We start from the raw sequence: 24,418 nt of genomic DNA, 5'->3' as shown, positions 1-24,418 counted from the left end.
ACCCCCATCAGAGGATTCGACTACTGCCTATGTCTGTCTTCTTTTATACTGTTCCTTCTACCTTATTATCACTGGGCACAACACAAGCGTTCTCATGGGATTGAATATGAGATGCAACTGATTGGACTTTCAGTTTAGTCACACTTCCATGTATGGATTGTTTTCAACTGTATGCTTCCTTTTGTTTCAGTCAGCGTCGAAGATGGGTGAACCTGGTTCCCACAACTTTGCTACAATACGCACAACGTCAATAGTGAACAAGCAGATACAAGAGCACGAGCATTCCAATGAGCTGAAGGAGCAGTTTGCAGGATACAAACGCATGCGTAAACAGCACCAGAAGCAGCTGCAACAGGTGGGTAGACAGTTTTGACACTCATTTGGAAGTGTGAGGGAAATTTCTCAAATAGATAATATGTAAAATTTAGATTTTAGATGTAATTCTTAGATTTGAAGCAGTTATTCAATATCTTTTTGTACTAACTGATAGCAATTTAAACTTGTTAACTGCTTATATTTTCCTTGAAGAATTTCAGTTGTAAGACTTAGGTGACAAGCTGCACTAAACATTGAAATGACATGAGATTTCTTTTGTGACAGACTGGACAAATGAAATTGGGGATGCATATTTGTTTAGCTATGGCATTGAAAATCACAAATTATGGTGAAAAGGAGATTTTATTGATCAGTTAAATTCATATTTATTTGATTACAACTATTAATTTAATCCATTTACTTAAGTTTTAGCGATAAGAAAGTTTTATCTCTTGAATATTGCAATGTGACTCTGGAATTTGTCCAAATCAGGTCATAAAAATGTCAAAGAAAGTACTAAAGGTATTTATGTTGCCAGTTTTAGTCAAGTTAGGCAATGCTTAAAAATATTAAAGTAAAAAAATGAGTTGCTTGATATTGATATAGCAGCATAAGGTGTTTAGATTCAGTTCAGTTTAGATTAGTTAAATAAGCTCAGGTGGGCTTTTGTGAATGCTTTTTGTTGGTTATATGATGTCTGTCTTTAACATTTGCTTTGCTTTTGGGAACACTCTAGAAAACTCATTTATTGACCAATCTTCATGAAACTGACTCCTATTAATATCTTTGCCACATCGAAAACTGGGTCACATTGGATAAAAAAAATAGGGCAATAATTCAAATAAAATAGATTATGAACGCTTTTGCGGCCTCATTTACTGCCAAGCCTTCAGAACATTTGTCCCAATGATATCTCATTCGAGTTCATAATTGGGTCACTAGGTCAAATTAAAAAAAATGCTTGTGAACACAGAACACTCTAAAGGTTACATTAATAGCCCTCATTCCATAATTCAGATTTATTTGCACACAGATTTTTTTAAATTAGTTTGAGTCTGAGTTACATGTGGTCAAAAACTAGGTTTCTAGGTCACATTAAAGAAAAAGCATGTGGACATAAGATACCACATTAATTGCTAATCTTGTGAAAACTCAGAACAATTTCCCCCATGATTTTTCAGTAAGTTAAAAAATAGTGTGGTGTGGTGTTATCTAGGTTTATAAACTAGTTTACTCCATCAAATAAAACAAAAAAGTTTATGAATACGGTAGATTCATCATTTATTGCTGATCTTGGTTAGAACATTAGTCCCAATTATATCTGGACTGGCTCAAATGGTGTCAATAAGTCAAATACAAGTAAAAGCCTTTAAACACTCATTAGGTCAAATTTAGTGCAAAATATTCATGAAGCCTGCTCTGGATATTTGTATAATTAAATCTTAGTCAAGTGAGATATGATTCCAGTCCATGTAAAAAACCTAGCTACCACGAGGTTGGGAGGTTTTCCTTTATGGCTGTTATAAAACATTCTGAACAATTTAGAAATCATATTTGTAATCCACTGACCATGATGGAAAATGTTAAATATATATATATATATATATATTTTTTTGGATAAAAACAGATTTTATATTAATATTCTACTTTGTTATAAAACATGTGATGCAAACTTTGCTACAATCGCTATTATGTAAAATTAAACCCGTGTTTTGATTAAATAATTTGAAAGTTAAGTCCAAATGCAGTCAATTTTAAGCTCACCTGTGAACTTTATCAGGCATCCGCAGTTGTGTGTTTTTGTGTTGTCAACTTTTAGCTTGTATCCCCACCAAGGGCCACATTTGTTTAGCTCAATGAAGCATGTAGTGTTCCAATTAATCTATTTAGGTCCTCCAATGTCCCCCATTTGTCTTCATGCAGTATGTGTGGTTAACATTTTAGGTCCTCTAATGTCCCCCATCTGTCTTTACTATGCGGTGTGTGTGGTCAACTTAAAGCATGTTATTGTACAAGTGGCCATAATTTCATCCAATCTAGATAAACCTTGCTGAAAATGTTAATCTTAGAAATTGCTAGGCTGGTAAGTATTGTGTCACTTGTGTCCAAAAATACTGAGTAGGACTGTTTCTTTTTAAATTTGGTCAAAATTTAAATCTTGATAAAGGGAGGTTGACTTTGAATTTGTGTCACTTGAATCCTTAAACTAGGTCACTGGGTCAAATCTTAGTAAAACCTTGTTATCTCTAGAGGGTAGATTTATGACTATTATATGTTATTACTGTGTTGTCCACATTTATGACTCGATCTGTATAAAACTTTGTCAAAAGGTTAATCTTGAAAAGATGTAGGTCGATTTTGAATCTTTGTCATGTGCCTTTAAAAACTAGGTCACTTTGTTAAATCTTAGGAAAAGATTTTCATTGTTTGTATCATTAAAGAGGCCATATTTATGATAAAATCTCAATGAAACTTGGTAATAATTTTTATTTTGACAATTTTACCCCAAGTCAATCTTGATCAAAAGCTGGTGGTCCAAATGTTCATCTTGGTAATATCGAGGCCGTATTGGATTCTGAGTCATGTGCTATCTATAAACTACGTCCACAGGTCATATCTTAATACAAATTTTAATACTCATGCTTGGTCAGAATATTTATCTTGACAATAAATAGGCCAAGTTTGAATCTGGGTCAGTTGTGTCTCAAAATTAGGTCACCATGTCTAATCTAAATTGAAAACATGTTAACACTCAAGGGTTGTATTTATATCTCAATCTTGATTAAACTTGGTCAGAATGTTTATCTTGACAATTTTGAAAGCGGATTATGAACCTGGGTCAAGTGAGGTGAACTCAGGTGAGTGCTTAAGGAACATCATTGCCAGCTTGTTTATATTTTGAACACATTTTCCAATGTCCTGTGATAATATGTCACTGGGATATCATTCCGAGAAATGGGGACAACTCACTGTTGCATTCATTGTTGCTGCAGATGGAGGCTAAATATAAGGCTGAAATGGACGAACACAAACAGAAGCTTGACCGGGAGTATGACTCTAACTCTAATAACTTCAAGATGGAGATAGAAAAGCTCAAGCGAAAAATGATTGCTGATCTGGAGAAACGGGTATGTACCAAAATACTGGATACAATTACCAGTTGTGAACTTTTATTATACCACCGCATTGATATCTGCCTGATATATCGTTGCCTGATATATTTTTAGCTCGGCTGTTTTCGGAGAAAACCCAAGGTATTGTCATAGCCAGCTCTTCGTCCGCCGTCGACGTCGTGCTATAACCTTGACATTTGTCTCTAAAATCAAAGTGCTTCCACATACAACTTTGAAACTTCATATGTAGATGCACCTTGATGAGTTCTACAGGCCACACCCATTGTTTGGTCACTAGGTCAAAGGTCAAGGTCATTGTGACCTCTATAAAAAATCAAAAAAAATCTGACAATCTTTCATTTATTCAAAACTGCACCCGCAGCCGAGTGTTGGCACCCGTTATGCGGTGCTCTTGTTTTATATCCTGGTCAACAGGAAGTTCTTATATCAGTCATGTGTGGATGATGGTCATATTACTCGAAATCAACTATAAAGTAATCATTTTTAGTAAAATCAAATCTCATTCAACAAAACAATCAATTTGATACCAAGATCGTGTAATATATTTTAAACACAAAATGCAACAAAAACAGCAAAAAACATTTTTTACAACTATTAAGCACGCGTGCACGTGACGTCATTATAAACACTTGGACCGACAAAAGTCATATTCTTTCCCTCTTAAACTGCAGCTTTTTAGCGATTTGTTCATTATTTCTTTAAAATCGGGCATGTAGAGATATGATAAACAGTAAAACAGGTTACTGCCTGATCTTTTTGTAATATATCAGGCTCGGCACGAATAAAATAACGGCTCGGCATTATTCTAAGCCTTGATATTAAAAAGATCAGGCAGTAACCTGTTATTCTCTATATAACTAGTAGGTCTTGCATCTTTAATAGTGTTTTTGTCTCAAATATAGTTTCCACATTTTCAGTCACTGTGTCAATCTGTCATTGTGCACTGTTGGGTTTCTGCTCAATCAGTCACTGTGACACTCTGTCATCATGCACTGTTGGGTTTCTGCTCAATCAGTCACTGTGACACTCTGTCATTGTGCACTGTTGGGTTTCTGCTCTATCTGTCACTGTGTCACTCTGTCATCATGCACTGCTGGGTTTCTGCTCAATCAATCACTGTGTCACTCTGTCATCATGCACTGTTGGGTTTCTGCTCAATCAGTCACTGTGTCACTCTGCCATCATGCACTGTTGGGTTTCTGCTCAATCAGTCACTGTGTCCATCTGACATCATGCACTGTTGGGTTTCTGCTCAATCAGTCACTGTGACACTGTCATTGCACTGTTGGGTTTCTGCTCAATCAGTCACTGTGTCACTCTGTCATCATGCAATGTTGGGTTTCTGCTCAATCAATCACTGTGTCACTCTGCCATCATGCACTGTTGGGTTTCTGCTCAATCAGTCACTGTGTCCATCTGTCATCATGCACTGTTGGGTTTCTGCTCAATCAGTCACTGTGTCACTCTGTCATCATGCACTGTTGGGTTTCTGCTCAATCAGTCACTGTGTCACTCTGTCATCATGCACTGTTGGGTTTCTGCTCAATCAGTCTCTGTGTCACTCTGTTATCATGAACTGTTGGGTTTCTGCTCAATCAGTCACTGTGTCACTCTGTTATCATGCACTGTTGGGTTTCAGCTCAATCAGTCACTGTGTCCAACTGTCATCATGCACGGTTGGGTTTCTGCTCAATCAGTCACTGTGTCACTCTGTCATTATGCACTGTTGGGTTTCTGCTCAATCAGTCACTGTGTCACTCTGTTATCATGCACTGTTGGGTTTCTGCTCAATCAGTCACTGTGTCACTCTGTTATCATGCACTGTTGGGTTTCTGCTCAATCAGTCACTGTGTCCAACTGTCATCATGCACTGTTGGGTTTCTGCTCAATCAGTCACTGTGTCACTCTGTCATTATGCACGGTTGGGTTTCTGCTCAATCAGTCACTTTGTCATCGTGCACTGTTGGGTTTCAGCTCAATCAGTCACTGTGTCACTCTGTCATCATGCACTGTTGGGTTTCTGCTCAATCAGTCACTGTGTCACTCTTGTCAGCGTGCACTGTTGGGTTTCTGCTCAATCAGTCACTGTGTAACTTTTCATCGTGAACTGTTGGGTTTCTGCTTAATCAGTCACTGTGTCACTTTGTCATCGTGCGCATCTGGGTTTCTGCTCAATCAGTCACTGTGTCACTCTGTCATCATGCACTGTTGGGTTTCTGCGCAATCAGTCACTGTGACACTCTGTCATCATGCACTGTTGGGTTTCTGCTCAATCAGTCACTGTGACACTCTGTCATTGTGCACTGTTGGGTTTCTGCTCTATCTGTCACTGTGTCACTCTGTCATCATGCACTGCTGGGTTTCTGCTCAATCAATCACTGTGTCACTCTGTTATCATGCACTGTTGGGTTTCAGCTTAATCAGTCACTGTGTCCAACTGTCATCATGCACGGTTGGGTTTCTGCTCAATCAGTCACTGTGTCACTCTGTCATCATGCACTGTTGGGTTTCTGCTCAATCAGTCACTTTGTCACTCTGTCATCGTGAATTGTTGGGTTTCTGCTCAATCAGTCACTGTGTCACTCTGTCATCATGCACTGTTGGGTTTCTGCTCAATCAGTCACTGTGTCACTTTGTCATCATGAATTGTTGGGTTTTTGCTCAATCAGTCACTGTGACACTTTGTCATCATGCACTGTTGGGTTTCTGCTCAATCAGTCACTGTGCCACTCTGTCATCATGCACTGTTGGGTTTCTGCTCAACCAGTCACTGTGTCCATCTGTCATCATGCACTGTTGGGTTTCTGCTCAATCAGTCAGTTTGTCATCATGCACTGTTGGGTTTTTGCTTAATCAGTCACTGTGACACTAGGACATCATGCACTGTTGGGTTTCTGCGCAATCAGTCACTATGTCACTCTGTCATCATGCACTGTTGGGTTTCTGCTCAATCAGTCACTGTGTCACTCTGTCATCATGCACTGTTGGGTTTCTGCTCAATCAGTCACTTTGTCACTCTGTCATCATGCACTGTTGGGTTTCTGCTCAGTCAGTCACTGTGTCACTCTGTCATCGTGAATTGTTGGGTTTCTGCTCAATCAGTCACTGTGTCACTCTGTCATCATGCACTGTTAGGTTTCTGCTCAATTAGTCACTGTGTCACTCTGTCATCATGCACTGTTGGATTTTTGCTCAATCAGTCATTGTGACACTCTGTCATTGTGCCCTGTTCTGTTTTTGCTCAATCAGTCACTTTGTCACTCTGTATGCATGCACTGTTGGGTGTGTGCTCAATCAGTCACTGTGTCACTCTGTCATCATGCACTGTTGGGGTTTTTTCTCAATCAGTCATTGTGTCACTTTGTCATCATGCATTGTTGGGTTTCTGCTCAATCAGTCACTGTGTCACTCTGTCATTGTGCACTGTTGGGTTTCTGCTCAATCAGTCACCGTGTCCATCTGTCATCGTGCACTGTTGGGTTTCTGCTCAATTAGTCACTGTGTCACTCTGTCATCTTGAACTGTTGGGTTTCTGCTCAATCAGTCACTGTGTCACTCTGTCATTGTGCACTGTTGGGTTTCTGCTCAATCAGTCACTGTGCCACTCTGTCATCATGCACTGTTGGGTTTCTGCTCAATCAGTCACTGTGTCCATCTGTCATCATGCACTGTTGGGTTTCTGCTCAATCAGTCACTGTGTCACTTTTTCATTGTGCACTGTTGGGTTTCAGGCTTTTTCCGCCCATAGACACGGGTCCGAATATTGGCCCCATTCCCAATTCAAATCTGGTTGTTTTTTTCCCAATTGAAAAAAAAAATCCCAATTCGAACTTCAAACGATCGGAAGCTTGATTTTTTTCGGCTGCTAAAAAACGTAAAATAACGGTACCTTAAACCGCAAACTAAACATTGCCGAAAACCCGCGAGTTTTGAGCCCGGCTTGATATCGATCAATACCGCGCGCACGTTTATGTACAGGTTACCATTAAACGTCATGGCGTCTCACTGCAGTTAATACTACGTTCCGAAAAAAAAGAAAGAAAGATGCAAAAATACGCCGACAATTTTGTCTCTTTTTAAAAAGCAAACTGAAAAACCAACAACATCGGATGAGGTAAGTATAAGAATGCAACGAAATAATTCTAGTAATAAACGAAGAATGTTATAAATGATTTCCGAAATTCAACAAGATGCGAGCGACAACCGACATAGAGTCTTTCTGCCAATCTGGGTTGTTTTGTTTCTGTTATCTGGAATTGATTATAGATCTATTCATTTGTTAGATAGTGTTTTTTTGATATTCTTCTTATTTTAAGGCATTGAATCTGTACTAAAATCTTAAACATGCATGCATTATGCCCAAATGCAATATAAAAGGTAACTAATTGTTTGTGGAGCAGTGTATTATAAATAACACTAGCTTTTACGCAGTGAAATGCTTTTATTTCAGCAGCCACAAGAGACAGATTTGATACATCAAACAAAAGTAACCAGGACTGACTCCTCTGCAACAAATTCCAAGACATGAAAGAGAGGAGAATTAGTTTGTGAGAACTTAAAGTCCTCCGGTTCTGAAGCTGATGCCACATATGCAATTGTTATTGTCTTGTTACTTTGACATTGAGGTTAAGAAATTTTGAAAACTGACACTGTGTTTGTTTATATTTTATTAACATAGGCATGGTAATGTACACTTATCACAAATATTCATAATATTTTATAAAAAATTTATAATATGATTACAAAATAGCCATTATTTACCAGTTAACAGCTTTTTTGAAATATAAGAAACACTATTTACATGCCATTATTTTTCCCAATTGAGCCAGTTTTGCAATTAACTTTTTCCTAAAATGGGATTTTTCACGATGCGAAATTCCCAAAATTCCAGTGTGGCGTTTACCCAAAATGGAGCGGAAAAAGCCTGGGTTTCTGCTCAATCAGTCACTGTGTCACTCTGTTATCATGCACTGTTAGGTTTCTGCTCAATCAGTCACTGTGTCACTCTGCCATCATGCACTGTTAGGTTTCTGCTCAATCAGTCACTGTGTCACTTTGTCATCATGCACTGTCGGGGTTTTTGCTCAATCAATCACTGTGTCACTCTGTCATTGTGCACTGTTAGGTTTCTGCTCAATCAGTCACTGTGTCCATCTGTCATCATGCACTGTTAGGTTTCTGCTCAATCAGTCACTGTGTCCATCTGTCATCATGCACTGTTGGGTTTCTGCTCATTCAGTAACTGTGTCACTTTTTCATCATGCACTGTTGGGTTTCTGCTCAATCAGTCACTGTCTCGCTTTGTCATTGTGCACTGTTAGGTTTCTGCTTAATCAGTTACTGTGCCACTCTGCCATCATGCACTGTTAAGTTTCTGCTCAATCAGTCACTGTGTCACTCTGTCATCATGCACTGTCGGGTGTTTTGCTCAATCAGTCACTGTGTCACTCTCTCATCATGCACTGTAGGGGTGTTTGCTCAATCAGTCACTGTGACACTCTGTCATTGTGCACTGTTGGGTTTCTGCTCAATCAGTCACTGTGTCACTCTGTCATCATGCACTGTTGGGTTTCTGCTCAATCAGTCACTGTGTCACTCTGTCATTGTGCACTGTTGGGTTCTGCTCAATCAGTCACTGTGTCACTATGTCATCGTTAACCGTTGGGTTTTTGCACAAGGATAACGACCATTGAACTATTTCCTTTGTGAATTTTGGTTCTTTAATTCCGGAGCATTACTGAACTGAAAGAGGCATCAACTTGGAGCTTTATATTAAGGTGGATTTCATAGAAGGGACACACTTATGTATTGTTGTCTGATTGTGAACAACATCAGTTTGGATTGAGGTATTGTTAAGAAATGCTGTGTGTAGGTAGCTCACATGCAGCCTAGATTGGGATTGCATTCGAGTTAAGTAAGTTACAGATGAAGGTCACTCTCACAAAAAATACACAAATGGTTTCAGCTTTAAAACACAAGTTTGGGTTGATGTAATTTTGTTTTCGAAAATATGCCATACATTACTAATCATTGTTTTGTAAGACCCAAATTCTCATAGTCATTTCTGTTCCAGCAACGTAGCAATTTAGATAATGAGAAGAAGCTGATTAAGCAGATAAGTACGGAGCAAGAGAGGGAAAAGAAGAATTTCCTTGCTCAACAGAAGAAGGATTACAAAACTACAAAGGAGCAAATCAAAAGGGTAAATACGTCCCAACACTTAGTGGATTTTTTTATCAATAACCAGTTAGTATTTTGGTTGCAATAAAAGGCTCAAAGCTCTTTTATTAAATGGATATATTTTCATAACATTGGACATACAACCTTTGACAAACAGAAATTGACACAAACTGTGTTATTTTGCAAATTTTTTGTGGCAATATATACATAATTTCTCAATATGAATTTATAATGAACAATTCCAAAAATGTACCAGTCCCAAACTTGTAAAGTTCATGCAATCTTGACACCTGTTGGGCAAAAAGCTAGTTTTTTTAAATTTTTGTTTATCTTTAATGATGTTTTCATTATCAACCAGGTATTTAATATGTTTAGGTTCTTGGATAAAACAAATGTTAGATTTCAGAATTTTTTTTTATGCCCCCGGATCGAATGATCGGGGGTATATTGTTTTTTGCCTGTCATTCTGTCACACTGTCATTCTGTCCCAAAACTTTAACCTTGGTTAAAGTTTTGCGATAAGTTTTGCAATATTGAAGATAGCAACTTGATATTTGGCATGCATCTCATGGAGCTGCACATTTTGAGTGGTGAAAGGTCAAGGTCATCCTTCAAGGTCAAAGGTAAAATATATGGCTTCAAAGCGGCGCAATAGGAGGCATTGTGTTTCTGACAAACACATCTCTTGTTTAAATTAGACATTTTACATTCTAATTGTGTTTCTTTTCTATGCCCTGAGTAAGGTGGCATATAGTCCATATAAACGGACTCCCAGAGCCTTTGATAATTTTTGCTATGGCGGCTCTGGCAGTCCATATGCACCCCTTCATAAACATGGGTGCAGTTCAGCGCAGCGAATCCGTGCGCTTCACTAAACAGACGTCGTTCGAGACAAAGTGAGGAAAATAATGAATAAACTTTATAAACATGTTAAATTTACCTGAATGGCAACCTACGGATGTTATCCTTTGCATGCACCCTATAAAAACACGACGATGTTTCAACACACTTTTCTCGCTGACATGTTAATTAAATTTGAAACAGTGTATTCTGTATCGAATACCACATCGTTATCGACTTTATAGGCTGGAGCACATAACCCGACGTGCAAAATATTGGTGTACTGCGACCTAACCAATATTGGGTCAATTTTCCAATATGGCGGATACAGCGTACAAAACAAAACCTAAGCCAATAAAATCAATTATTTCTTGCTTTAATGGTACCATTTGGATGAGTTTGTGGTTTAGATAGGTAAACTTAAATAAGTTCTTGCAGTTTCAGTGTTCCTTAACCCTTGCATTTTTGATAACATATTGCACCCATGGACAAGAGAGAGCGCATTGCAACTCGAAGCAGCCCATTGGGCTATAAAGCTTAGAGTTGAATTATTGCAACTAGGTGGCATATAGCTGTCGCACTGTCTGTCTGTTGGACAGGTATTTTGTTCTCTGTTTTTATGGCGCTTTTAGATATTGAGCTGATTTTTGGTATGTTAGTCTAGCTACATGACCTACAGATGAAGTGTGAGTTTCGTTCTGGTCCATTGATTTTTGGCGAAGTTATGGGCCTTGGACTTAGCCATTTTCTCTATAATAATAGTTAGCTGGCATCGAGGTATTGTCATAGCCAGCTTGCCGTCCGGCGTCGTGATAAAACCTTCACATTTTGTTAACCTTTTGAACATTGGCTCTTAAAGGGACTGTCAACCACGAATGAAGAAAAAAGAAAAGTTCTAAAATACCGTATTTGTTTACAATTATTAGTTTATATTGATTAAATATCACGACTGGTATATTACATTACTTGAAAAAAGTTAATATTTTCAGTATATTTGGGAATAAAATTTCGCGATGTGAAATCGAAAGTACATCGCAAAAATAGGTGATATTACGATATACACACTATAACTATCCCAAGTAGATTGATATTTTATATATTAGATATATACAATTCACCAAGCATGCACAATTTGGATTCCTGGGTTTACCACGTTGAGATGATGATCAATCTACTGGCGTTATTTATAGTTAACTGGTAGTTACCTGGTAGACATACCCAGTAAAATTTATTACCAAATATACTGAAAATATGAAAACTTAACAACTTTTTTCAAGTAATGTAATATACCAGTCATGATATTTTAATCAATATAAACTAATAATAGTAAAAAAAATACGGTATTTTACAACTTTTATTTTCTTTGTCGTCGTGGTTGACAGTCCCTTTAAATCAAAGTGCTTCCACCTACAACTTTGAAACTTCATATGTAGGTGCACTTTGATGAGTTCTACATGCCACACCCATTTTGGGGTCACTAGGTCAAAGGTCAAGGTCACTGACCTCTAAAAAGAAAATATTCTGACAAACTTTCATTTATTCAAAACTGCACCCGCAGCCAAGCGTTTGCACCTGTTATGCGGTGCTCTTGTTTGTTTATGAGTCTACCTACATTACTAACAGATGAAGTGCGAGTTTCACTCCAGTCCAGTAGTTTTTTGGTGAAGTTATGGGCCATGGACTTAACATTATTTTATTTTCTAAAACAGTTGCTGTGCGGCTTCAAGGCACAGTTGGGGGCATTGTAATTCAAAAGAAGGGTCTTGCATCATTTATTTAATACCTTTACAATCATTGTTCATGCTTTCACAAACTTCTTGTATTATGTTAGCTCTGCTGCTGTGAGCAAAGAATGTTATCTTACTTGCCAAAAGAAAAAATGCCATGAACAATATCAAGATGTTTATTACAAAAAAAAGGTGTGGTACAACAAACTTTTTGCCTATTTTCAGAATATAGATTCAACAACACCTAAAAAGGAGAGGGAAGATGCAATACGAAACCAGAAAGAGCAGGTAACTCTACGACAGAAGCAGCTTGAAGAGCGACTAGTGCGTGAACAAAAAGAGAAACTCGAGTACGAGGTCCGAAAGTTCCGGCGACGGAGGTATTTACAACATCACCAGCTTGAACAAGAACTTCTCAGGGAGGTGAGCAATTACTGTGTGGATTCCACCTGTTTATTTTTAGCTCTCAGGAGCACAAAGAGCTCAAGATGAACTTTTGTTAACACCTTTTGTCTGATCTTCATGTAACTGGGTCATAACATTTGTTCCAATGAAATCTTGGAGGACTTCAAAACAGGATCAAATGAAGTAAAAAAAACACTAAGTCACCGAGTCAAATTGAAAAAAGGCTTATAAACACTCTTTTTTTAAACATGATTAACAGTTTTGTTTTTATGGTATCTCCTCTGAGTTTGAAAATGATTCTGTTTTGTTTATAAACATGGCGCCAAGGGGGGGGGGGGGGAGTTTTCCTTATATTCCAATAGTGGAGCATTTTTTAAATCTAGAAGTCGTGTGTATTATCCAATCTTAATGCAACTTGGTCAGAACTTTTGTTTTTATGATATCTAGGCTGAGTTAAAAAAGGTTTCTGTTTGTTAAAAAACTTCGCAGGTAGGGGACGGGGCAGTTTTTATTATATGGCTATTGTGAAACTGTGCTTTAGCTAGGCCTGAATGGAAGGGGGCTCTACCCTGCCCTTCCAAAGCCCCGCCCTGCCATTCCGAGGCCACACCCTGCTGTTTCGCTATTGACTACAAGTTTCAAAACATATGGGCATGTTTGATACCAAATAGCACCTAAATGCCCTCCGAAGTGTTTGATTTAAGATTGCAGTGTTGCAACGAGATATAACGGGACAAGCTATAAGTAACCTGGCCCATTTCCTGTCACTTTATGTTTATTATTTTATACTTTCTTAGCATATTTTAGCTGAATGAAAGATATTGAAACTTCCAGCAAACGATTGTGAATCAGGCCCGCCATTTTCATTTAAAGCTAGAATGGACCAGTGGTTACAAATTTATCAAAACAATTTTTTGAAGAAATATCATGCATGTTTACTGATCACATATGGTTTAAAAATAAACCTCATAACTATTTTAAGTAAAAAAAGCTAATTATATCGTTTTTCGTTGTTCACTTGCCACGTTTTGCAAGCCAGACTTGTTAGAGACCCAAAACCTGATAACTGTCATCCACGCCGAGAAAGAGTTTGATCATTTATGCCAGAGTTCTCAGTTCTTCCACTTTATTGTCCCCTACCGGTTTCACCGGAGGGGACTAATGGTTTGCGCTCCGTCTGTCAGTCCGTCCGTCCGTCACACTTTTCTGGATCCTGAGATAACTTTCAAAGTTCTTAATATTTTTTCATGAAACTTGAAACATGGATAGATGGCAATATGGACATTATGCACGTCATTTCATTTTGTTCCTACGTCAAAAATTCTAGTTGCTATGGCGACAAATAGACTAGAAATACTGCTGAAAATGGTGGTTTTCTGGATCCTGCGATAACTTTAAAAGTTCTTAATATTTTTGCATGAAACTTGCAACATGGATAGATGGCAATATGGACATTATGCACGTCATTTCATTGCTCCTACGACAAAAATTGTGGTTGCTATGGCAACCAAAATAAAAATAAAAAATATTCTGAAAATGGTGGAATTTCTGACAATGGTGGAGCCGGTAGGGGACAATATTGCTTGACAATAGCCTTGTTTATTTTAAATGGACGCATAATATGAATATTGTGTTCAATGGAATATTTTTGAAAGTAGTGTATCATAGAAAAAATAAACTATTTTTTTATTATATGTGTCGCGGAAAAGAATGTTTATTATGAATGATTAAAATAGTCCACTATTTGCTGCATCGTAATCATGTGGGTTTTTTGCACAGCATAGGTCATTCAAATCTGAGGAAGGGAAAATATATATAAAACTGGCAAATAAGTGTAGCCTATTCAGGTGTTCAGGAACGATTTCCAGATGTGCTGACCGAGTACAGTTAACATTTGTGGTTAGATAATTAAACAAGTTTCCTCTTATCGTGACACTGTACTATTTTGTTAGTGTTTGTTTTCTCATTTTGAAAGCAAAACTTTGTTTATCGATAGTCAATTACTATTTTTCAATGACAATTTAGTGACTTTACGTACACGTGTTGAAACAAGTAAATCCCTCGCTTTATTAAATTATAAGAAAAATGTCACTAGATCTGTTTTGCTTTCCAAGTACTCTGTACTCTTTGTGAACCTAGATCTTTCTGTACATCAGATTTATGTTTAAAATGTGTGCACAAGATGTGGTAAAATAAGTCACCTTCAGTGCTCTTCAGTTATACAAATACATGTTCAGCATATGAGAATGATAAAACTCATTTCAGGAACTCAGTAAACGTCAAGCCCAACTGGAATACGAGCATCAAATGCTGTTAAGACACCACGAATCGACAAGAGATCTAGAGGTCAAACAATTGAAATGTATACAAGAATTACGTGATGAACACATTAAAAAACAGCATTTTACAGAGCGACAGAATCAGCAGAATTATAATTTAAAAGCAGAGCAAGATCTTCGAAAAAAGCATGCATTAGAACAAAAACAACAACCAAGAAGTCTTCGGGTAAGAATTTAATATTCAGATTTTCGAGATTTATATGCGCCCTGGCTTTGAGTTGTAGAATTGTGACAGAAAAAAGATAGTGAAAGTGTTTGATTAATTGCCTTTTGTATTGTGACATATATTGCATTATAAATGATTTTTTATTTACATAACTGCTATAGAATTTGGAACACCGAAATAAAATCACAACTGAATTTCTATTAAATTGTTTATGCAGTAAGAATTGCTTTTTAAGTTCATATAGAACACATTTAGCACATATGTTTTCGAGGCCATTGCCTACAACTACAAATAAACTGATGATGTACCATTACTTTGACAGTTTTAGGCTTATTTTAACATAAAAGTATAATGCATAATCAAAGTGAATCAAAAGCTAAACTATATTAAGCAGTCTGAGTAGTCAGAATTTTAAATTTAATACTTATATAGGGAGTGAAAAGTTGCAAATTAAGCAAGTTTTTAAGCATGTTTGCAAGTCAGAAGAGCTAGGTTAGGTTCTCTGTGTTCTAGCAAAAGGAACTGCTGATTCGCAGACAGTTCCACGAGGCTGTTAAGACTCAGCAGAAGCAATACAAAGCACTTAAGGACCATATCATAGCCACAACACCAAAGAATGAGGTGAAAGCAGTTGCCAAGAAGCTGAAGGAAGAACAGATGCGCAAGCTGGCCATTCTGGGGGAGCAGTACGAGCAGAGCATTGCAGAGATGCTGCAGCAGCAAAATGTAATTTCCGTTCTGTGCATTCTTTATGATTGTGTGCGTACAGCAGTTAAACATGATTTCTCTAATTTCTCAGGTTATGTGTGAGTGCAATAAGAGTATTTTTAGCAGTTATTAGAACTTGTTGGCTAGAATTTGGCTTTTAAAATGAAATTGCATATTCTAAGTAACCTTCAGTATAACTGCTATTTGGTACAAAAAATCATTTGTTTAGGCTTTGCGAAGCTTGCCAGAGGCTTATCACTAGCTTGAATATTGTTGGTGCTCTTAAAATCATTTCCTGTTAAGCCATTTTATTTGCTAGGCTATTTTCAAAGAAAACCCGAGCTATTGTCATAGCCAGCTTGTTGTGTCGTCCGCCGGCGGCGTGCTAAAACCTTAACGTTGGCTCTAAAATCAAAGTGCTTCCACCTACAACTTATATGTAGATGCACCTTGATGAGTTCTACACGCCACACCCATTTTTGGGTCACTAGGTTAAAGGTCAAGGTCACTGTGACCTCTAAAGAAAAAAAAATTCTGACAAGCTTTCGCAGCCGATGGTGGCACCCGTTATGCGGTGCTCTTGTTGTCCATTATTATTGTAAGTCATAGTAGCCAGTTGTTATTTTTTGTACTTTTGCAACTAAATATTCCTATCCATATGTTGTCTCAGTGGCTGGAGGGTAGGCAGTAACATACAGTTCTTAAGAAATTGATAACTAATGAGCTCACCCCAAATGATAGAAATGTGGAGGAAAATAGACTCATCAGACTTTCCATATGCATCATATTACAGTTCTTTACAGGGCCATTTAATAAACTTATAATCTATCACTGTAATATAATGTTCCACTGTAGATGAGGCTGGATGACTCCCAGTTAGCAGAGGAACACGAGCTGAAGCAGAAGTTGCAACAGGAGTTGGAACTGTTGATTGCCTACCAGAGCAAAATCAAAATGCAGACGGACACCCAGCATCTGAGGGAACGAAAGCACCTTGAGGAGATGATTTCTATACGGAAAGCTATCCTGGAACAAAAGGTTGGACTAGAAATGAAAGCCATTGGCATTTTTATGTGCACATTGTAAATAAAAGATAAATTCATAAGCAATTGGGTTCTGTCCGGGATGTTATTTAATGAAATAGCAATAAGAAATGTGTGGATTTTACATCATTTTATAAACATTTAGAGTGTTGTCCTAAATATCAATATTTTACTTCTATTATTTATTGTGCTTTTTGATTTCCACAAATTTTTGCAATTGATAATAATCTTTTGGTTTATGTTTTTAGCCGTTGTAGAAATTAAATTGAGATCTGCATTTTAAGGTCATAACAGATTAGCAGCAAACATTAAACTGTGAGCGATTGTGATTTGTAAATAGTTTGCTATCAATTCAATCATAATAAAGTATTTTTTACTCCACTATGCTTGTCAGTGTGCAAGAATTGTAATGCTTTCATAGGCAGAAGCCTTATTCAAATCAAGATCAGTTTATAAATTTAATTTGTTTGGCACACATCTTTTAAAGTAATACAAAATTAATGTAATATCTGCACATTTTCCAGATGGAAGAGGAGTCAGCCAAGTTTGAACAAGACCGTGCTGAGAGGATCCGTTGTTGCCGCGAGCGACAGAGTAACGAGATGGATGAGTTTGATCACGAGACCGTCAAACTGGGCATGAACTCCCGGGACCTTGTGCAGGCCTCTGTGACGGACAATCAGTATGACGACATCAGCGTGCGTGGCAGTATGATCAGCCTCAACTCCAGTAGCAGCAGCAGCTCCTTCACTTCACAGCATAACAATAAACAGACCTATGTATCATAACGAGCTGGAGTAACGCTGGGAGAGCCCACCAGCCCGATTAATAACACCTTACCACCGCAGTTCCTACCAGCCTTGACCGGTTGAATCTGGTGTGAAGATTATCAGAGTGGCGTCTTTGTTCGAATCTTTGTCAAACTTTGTTTTTCAAGTCTGGTGTAGGCAGATTGAAAATGCTAGTATTGATAATAACAGTGCTTTGTTTCATTTTGGAACTATGTGGGCAAAGTGTCCTGAATTAAGTCATCATGTGTAATGATTCATAGTTCAAGCGTTCAGCATGTTTTATTTTCAAAGCATGCTCCAGATCATTCAAATGTGTGTGTGCAGCAACATACATGTACTTCAAACATAAGCAAACTGAAACCTTAATATATGGTCCACTGTGACAAATGAATTGTAAGTTTAAGTCAATAGATGTTGTTGCTCATAAGCAACAGTTTAAACTATGAAATGTTGTCAGTGTTACATTTTTATGTTATAACTTTGGTGCATGTGTTTACAATACTATAAATTTTGTAAACACAAAATAAGCACTATAATTATGTGATATGTAGCCTGTGAGAATTGAGTCAATATGGAGGCCAAATTCTTCTGTTTAATGTGTGGTTACTGGAACCTCAGTCTGCTTTAATGCTGATTTAGTGTACATAGTCTACTCCCACATGAGTTGTGTGATCACTTGTTTGGGAAACCTTGTATCTTATCATGTACAAATTATGTTTGTCTTGTGCTAATACTAATAGTGTCCAAGTGTTGGGGGTGATCATAATAGCCCAGATTGTATCCACTTTTGAGCTAGCTAAGGTGTTTATACTACAGTTATCATTTATTGGATTGTTAATCATTATATGCAGCTACTGTTTGTGTATCTTCTGTGTTTTCTCTTTGTATTATATGCAGAATTGCTTATTATCCCCACGTTTTTCGGAGAAAAAGTGGGGATATTGTATTGATGTGCGTCTGTCCGTCCGTCCTTCCGTCCTGGCATCCTGCTCCTCCTACACTATTAGCACTAGAACCTTGAAACTTACATACATGGTAGCTATGAGCATATGTGCGACGGCGACAGTGACAGAATTTTGATCTGACCCCTGGGTCAAAAGTTATGGGGGTTGGGGCGGGTCCGGGTCAGAGATTTTCACTTATTTTTATGCCCCCTGGTATGGTGCATTGGCCATAACTTTTGCAATATTGATGATAGCAACTTGATATTTGGCATGCATGTGTATCTCATGGAGCTGCACATTTTGAGTGGTTAAAGGTCAAGGTCATCCTTCAAGGTCAAAGGTCAAAAAAACAAATCCAAGGGAAGTAATTATCTTTAAAGGGAGGTAAGTAAATAACCTGCCAAATGATATAAAAAAAATTAATAAATCAAAGTGGCGCATAGAGTTACACAGTAGTGGCGCAGAGATGTATTTAGTATTCATTTGTTTGTGTAAACTCATCTGTGAAATGGTTTAGCTCAATCTAATGTTTATACAAGGGATTATAACATATTGGCGCAAAGGGACACCTGTATATGAGAGAAGAGATAGAATGAAGTCAAGCATAAAAAGCATGAGAAACTTGTGGAATATAGCCTCAAGAATCTATAAAAGGGCTGAAACTTTCAATTTGTGCAATTACAATTTTAGACTCCTTACTGAAAATATGTCAAAGTGTGTGAGAAAAATGTGAGAAACAATTTAAAGCAAGATGGACTTTGAACAGGCACATCAAAGACAGACATGAAATTCAACATATTCATTGTTGTGTACAAGATTGCGATAGAAAATTTCTTAGACGCTTCTATTTAGTCAACCATTTAACCTCAAAACATAACTTTTCCAAAACAGAAGCAAAAAGATTGGCTATAAGAGAGCATGTTCAGTCATCTCATAAGTCATTCCAATTAGGATGACATGTACATAATTGACTACAGTGAAGTTGATTCATTATTAGATTTGTTAGGAGAGCAGGATGAGGAGGAGAAATTAGGGTATAGATTTTCACTCATTTTTTAGGTTATTTTACATAAACTTCTTCATTTGTACATTGAATTACTTCAAATTTATACTGAACATCTCTTATGACAATACGGTCAATCTCAACTATGCATGGCCCCATTACCAACCCTGGGGCGCCCCTGTGTCAAACATGCGGCGTGGGGATACGGGTCGGCCTCTGCCGCGCCATTTCTAGTTAAGTATTTGAGTTTTACAGATTTTTCATGCCATCTCTTATTCTTCAGGATTAATATTGAGATTCCAATCATTATGTTAATCATATGCATGATTCTTATTGAATACACTTTTTGTGGTCATTTTATTTATTTGTATCTTCTAAACAATTTGTATGCCCTCTGGTAGGGGTGGCATATAGCAACTGCCCATCTGTCTGTCCATCATTTCGTTTTCTGGAGGGTTTTTTCCGCAACGCTTTTAGACATTGAGCATATTGTTGGTATGTGGGTCCACCTACATGACCTACAGATGTGGTGTGAAATTCATTCCGATCCATTGATTTTTGGCGAAGATATGGGCCTTGGGCTAAACAATTTTCTCTTAAAAATCTGCGATGAGGCCTCAACAAGCAGAATGGGGCATTGAGTGTCACAAACACAGGTCTTGTTTTTATTTGTTCTGTTATAATTATGCAGAAGTAACCAAAATTCATCAATAACTTTTTGTTAATAAAGCAATAATGGTGTTGGTTTTCAGATTTATATAGTTAAAATATACACATATTTACATTAGTAAGTTGTCTACTGTATAATATATGATTGGATGATGAACTATTATTAAGTAATTGATTTTGTTTTAATTTGTATCCTACTATTTGCAGTTAGCATGGAGTAAAATATGAATCTTTACTAATTACAATGCATGAACAGTTTAATAAGCTTATTATCAGATATTTTAATTCTTAGTATATATTGCTGTTCTAAAATTAACGATATTTGTGCAACTTAACCAGTGTAATGTCAGTGCATAAAATTTATATTTATATATATAATTATAATGCACATTCCATCTCTTTATTAGCTCATCTATTTTTTGAAAAAAAATTATGAGCTATTGTCATCACCTTGACGTCGGCATACGTTTTTTGCGTTTAGGTCCACTTTTCTCATAAAGAATCAATGCTATTGCATTCAAACTTGGTACACTTTCTATCATGAGGGGACTGGGCAGGCAAAGTTATGCAACTCTGGCGTGCATTTTGACAGAATTATGTGCCTTTTTATACTTAGAAATTTGAAAATTTTGGTTAAGTTTTGTGTTTAGGTCCATTTTATTCCTAAAGTACCAAAGCTATTGCTTTCATACTTGCAACACTTACTAACTATCATAAAGGGACTGTGCAGGCAAAGTTATGTAACTCTGATTGGCATTTTGACAGAATTATGGGCCCTTTATGCTTAGAAAATTGAAAATTTGGTTAAGTTTTGTGTTTGGTCCACTTTACCCCTAAAGTATCTTAGATATTGCTTTCATACTTGGAACACTCGCAAACTATCATAAGGGGACAGTAAAGGACAAGTTGCATAACTCTGGTTGGCATTTTTACCGAATTATGGCCCTTTTTTGAATTAGTAACTTTGAATGGTTAAATTTTGTGTTTAGATCCACTTTACTTCTAAAGTATCAAGGCTATTGCTTTCAAACTTCAAATACTTTCATGCTATCATGAGGGTACTGTACCTGGCAAGTTGAATTTTACCGCGACCTTTGAATGACCTTGACTCTCAAGTTCGAATTATTAAATTTTGCTAAAATTGCCATAACTTCTTTATTTATGATTAGATTTGATTTATACTTTGACAAAACAACTCTTACCTGACATACCACAATAGACTCCACCCAAACCATCCCCCAAGCCCCCTCCCCCCGAATCCCCCCCCCCCCCCAAAAAAGTTTTTTTTCCTTAAATATCATCTAATAAATGACCACCACACCCTAACACTATACCCCCCCTCCCCCTCAACAATTTTTTATTGCATTTTTGGAAGAAAATGTAGTAAATGACCACACCCCCACACTATACACCCCCTCCGCTCCACCCCTCCTTCCTTTGTGATTGAAATTGAGATAGGTTCTTTCACCTTTAAAAAGAAAAATAGATGAGCGGTCTGCACCCGCAAGGCGGTGCTCTTGTTTATGTGTTATGTCAGTCTTTCTATTTGTAGTTTTGTTCTCTTTTCTTAGGATAACTTATTAATTTGTATGCGCCCGGTAGGGTGGCATATAGCAGTTGAACTGTCCCTCAGTCCGTCTGTGCGTCCGTCCGAAAACTTTAACATTGCCCATAACTTTTGCACTATTTAAGATATGCATGTGTATCTCATGGAGCTGCACATTGTGAGTGGTGAAAGGTCAAGGTCATCCTTCAAGGTCAAAGGTCAAATATATGGCTTCAAAGCGGCTCAATAGGGGGCATTGTGTTTCTGACAAACACATCTCTTGTTTTCTATGATTCTGTTCATTTTAGAATTTTAAGCTTGACAAATAAATTATTTGACAGATAATATGGGTCACAGACATTGATTTTCGTAAGGAGGACTTTAAAAATATTCTCAATAAGAGGGTGAAATATTCTTTTGTATTCCGGAGCAGTCTTTCAATTGTAAAAACATGATTTGCAGCTATTAAATGAATGTTAGTGAATGCATTTTAAAGTGAGTGTGTGGTTATAGTGCTCTTTGTTATTTCAATACAACTGTAGGTTAAAATTGTGTACATTTATAAAGCATATCCACTAAAATGTAACATGACACAAATGTATTTTCTGTACAAAGCCAAGCAAATCAATTTTGCTAACCTATTTAAAATATTTGTCATATTCTATATTGATCATTTTCAGCTATGAATTATTTTCTTAGTGTAATGTCTTTTTAATAGCATTCATATAGCTTATAACCAAGAATGGTTCTATCATGTGGTTCACATTTGGTATGGTTTGGATTTTAAAACACTTACAAGAATGTTTAATCAGGTTTAAAATGTTGCAAACATTATTTATGTAAATCTATTAGTACTTCATTAAGTAATTGTGCTATAGACTTGCGTACTTATTTTTGGACAACACACAGAATATTCTGTGTACTTGATGCATGAACCATGTTCACTTTGGTCGTTTATTTTGGGAGAGAAACGAGTTAACTGATGTGGCTTATTGCAGTTTATTGTACAAAATATTGTATTATCTATGCATGTCATTAAATTTGTGAAAGATGTAGGAAACCCAAGTCAACCTCTAATTCTTTTCTTATCTTTGTTCATCCGTCTTTTTGTTGGCCAGTATATCTTCTTAAAATATTTCATACTGTGTCTACATGAGTGCTCTGTTCAAGCTTTTAGTGCCAACGCGTTGTAAGTAATTTGTAATATTTTTCAAGTTTGTTGTTTGTTCCTAAAAAAATCTTTTTGAATAATTATCATTTAAAGCATTGCTTCTAATACCTAACTGGTGCAAACACATTCACAGTTATATGTGTTTTTCTGTGTTCACATCTATACTGGAGTTAAAAGAAATGGTAATACCTTTTGAATGATAATTTTGAATTAAAATTGATTTAAATGTCTTGGTTAAAGATTAGTACTGATGGCAAGACCACAAGTATGGCTGGGTTTAGGAAAAAAAATGCTCATATACTCATTTCTTTCAGTTTTCTGTTTGCTTTTAATTGTAATTGCAAGTGATATATCATGCTACTCAACTAAGTTGTTCTCTCCCATAATAATACATGTGTGTATTTTCTTCATTGTTTTACTGTTGGGTAACTAATGTTTTTAACACAGGAACTGCCATTTCATGCTACAGTTCAAGGCTACCCCAACGATTTCATTGCTAAATCCAAGCAAGATTGTTTCCCTGTAAATGATGTAACATTAGTTGAGTGGCATATATGTTGTGCATGCTTCCCTCTTAATCATTACTTATGGCGCTCATTTCATTGTAATTCCTTTGTAACTCGCGTTTACCTCAGTATAGGTAGCTGTTGATCATCATATTTAATTAATAAAAATAATACAGCAATACTATGTCCAGTTGTTATTGTTTTTCTTCATGGGGCTGTATTAACTTAATTAGAAAAAAAAGTATTGGTAAATAACTAAAGCTTAATTACCAACAGTTTTACATGTTGAAATATATCTTTACGACCAGTTGAGATATGTAAAATACAATAGAAGCAATCAAGGGTATATGGACTCCTAAATTGACCACTAGAGCTATGCACTGCGGAACAACAATTGAATCTCTAGCATGACCATTACATTACATGTATGTGCCAAATGTTGACCAATTAGGCCTATGCTAGCGTGACACATGGCTAGGGTTACTCTCTGAGGTCCTGCAGTAATGTATTTTGTTGTAGACGCTTGCAAGGGATTAAATAGGAAAAGTCATAAGGAAATAAAGGAATATAGTTTGGAATAGAACATACCTTAGAAATTATATTATCTGTGTAAATTTATGTTTAGTTAAATTGGTTGATTATCACAACATAGGATGACAAGACTTTGGTACAATATTAAAACTAAAAAAAACACTTAAGGCTTATAGCACATGACACTTCATACCTAAATAAACTTACAATATAAGCCAACCATCTCTTGTAGACATCATATGTTCATCTTTTCCCATATTTATGCCCCCCTTCGACGAAGAGGGGGTATATTGTTTTGCACATGTCGATCGGTCCATCCACCCACCAAATGGTTTCCTGGTGATAATTCAAGAACGCTTAGGCCTGGGATCAGGAAAGTTCATGGGTACATTGATCATGA

The 24,418-nt window shown here is 36.9% G+C and overlaps 1 protein-coding gene across 5 annotated transcripts in view; it reads left to right on the top strand.

The window, feature by feature from the left end:
• Nucleotides 1-23,671, top strand: part of LOC127869979 (serine/threonine-protein kinase TAO1-like) — a 61,377-nt gene extending 37,706 nt beyond the window's left edge. For all 5 annotated transcript variants that reach the window (XM_052412670.1, XM_052412658.1, XM_052412663.1 and 2 more), the window contains 8 exons: nt 191-355; nt 3,309-3,443; nt 9,523-9,651; nt 12,422-12,619; nt 14,867-15,106; nt 15,620-15,832; nt 16,670-16,852; nt 17,382-23,671. In XM_052412670.1, coding sequence (XP_052268630.1) covers nt 191-355; nt 3,309-3,443; nt 9,523-9,651; nt 12,422-12,619; nt 14,867-15,106; nt 15,620-15,832; nt 16,670-16,852; nt 17,382-17,645 — 1,527 coding nt within the window. In that variant the 3' untranslated portion in view covers nt 17,646-23,671. The remainder of the gene's footprint in view (nt 1-190; nt 356-3,308; nt 3,444-9,522; nt 9,652-12,421; nt 12,620-14,866; nt 15,107-15,619; nt 15,833-16,669; nt 16,853-17,381) is intronic.
• Nucleotides 23,672-24,418: the final 747 nt, after the last annotated feature.

This window comes from Dreissena polymorpha, chromosome 1, assembly GCF_020536995.1.
Source record: "Dreissena polymorpha isolate Duluth1 chromosome 1, UMN_Dpol_1.0, whole genome shotgun sequence".
Lineage (NCBI taxonomy): Eukaryota > Metazoa > Mollusca > Bivalvia > Myida > Dreissenidae > Dreissena > Dreissena polymorpha.
This window is presented reverse-complemented; position numbering and strand designations above follow the sequence as displayed.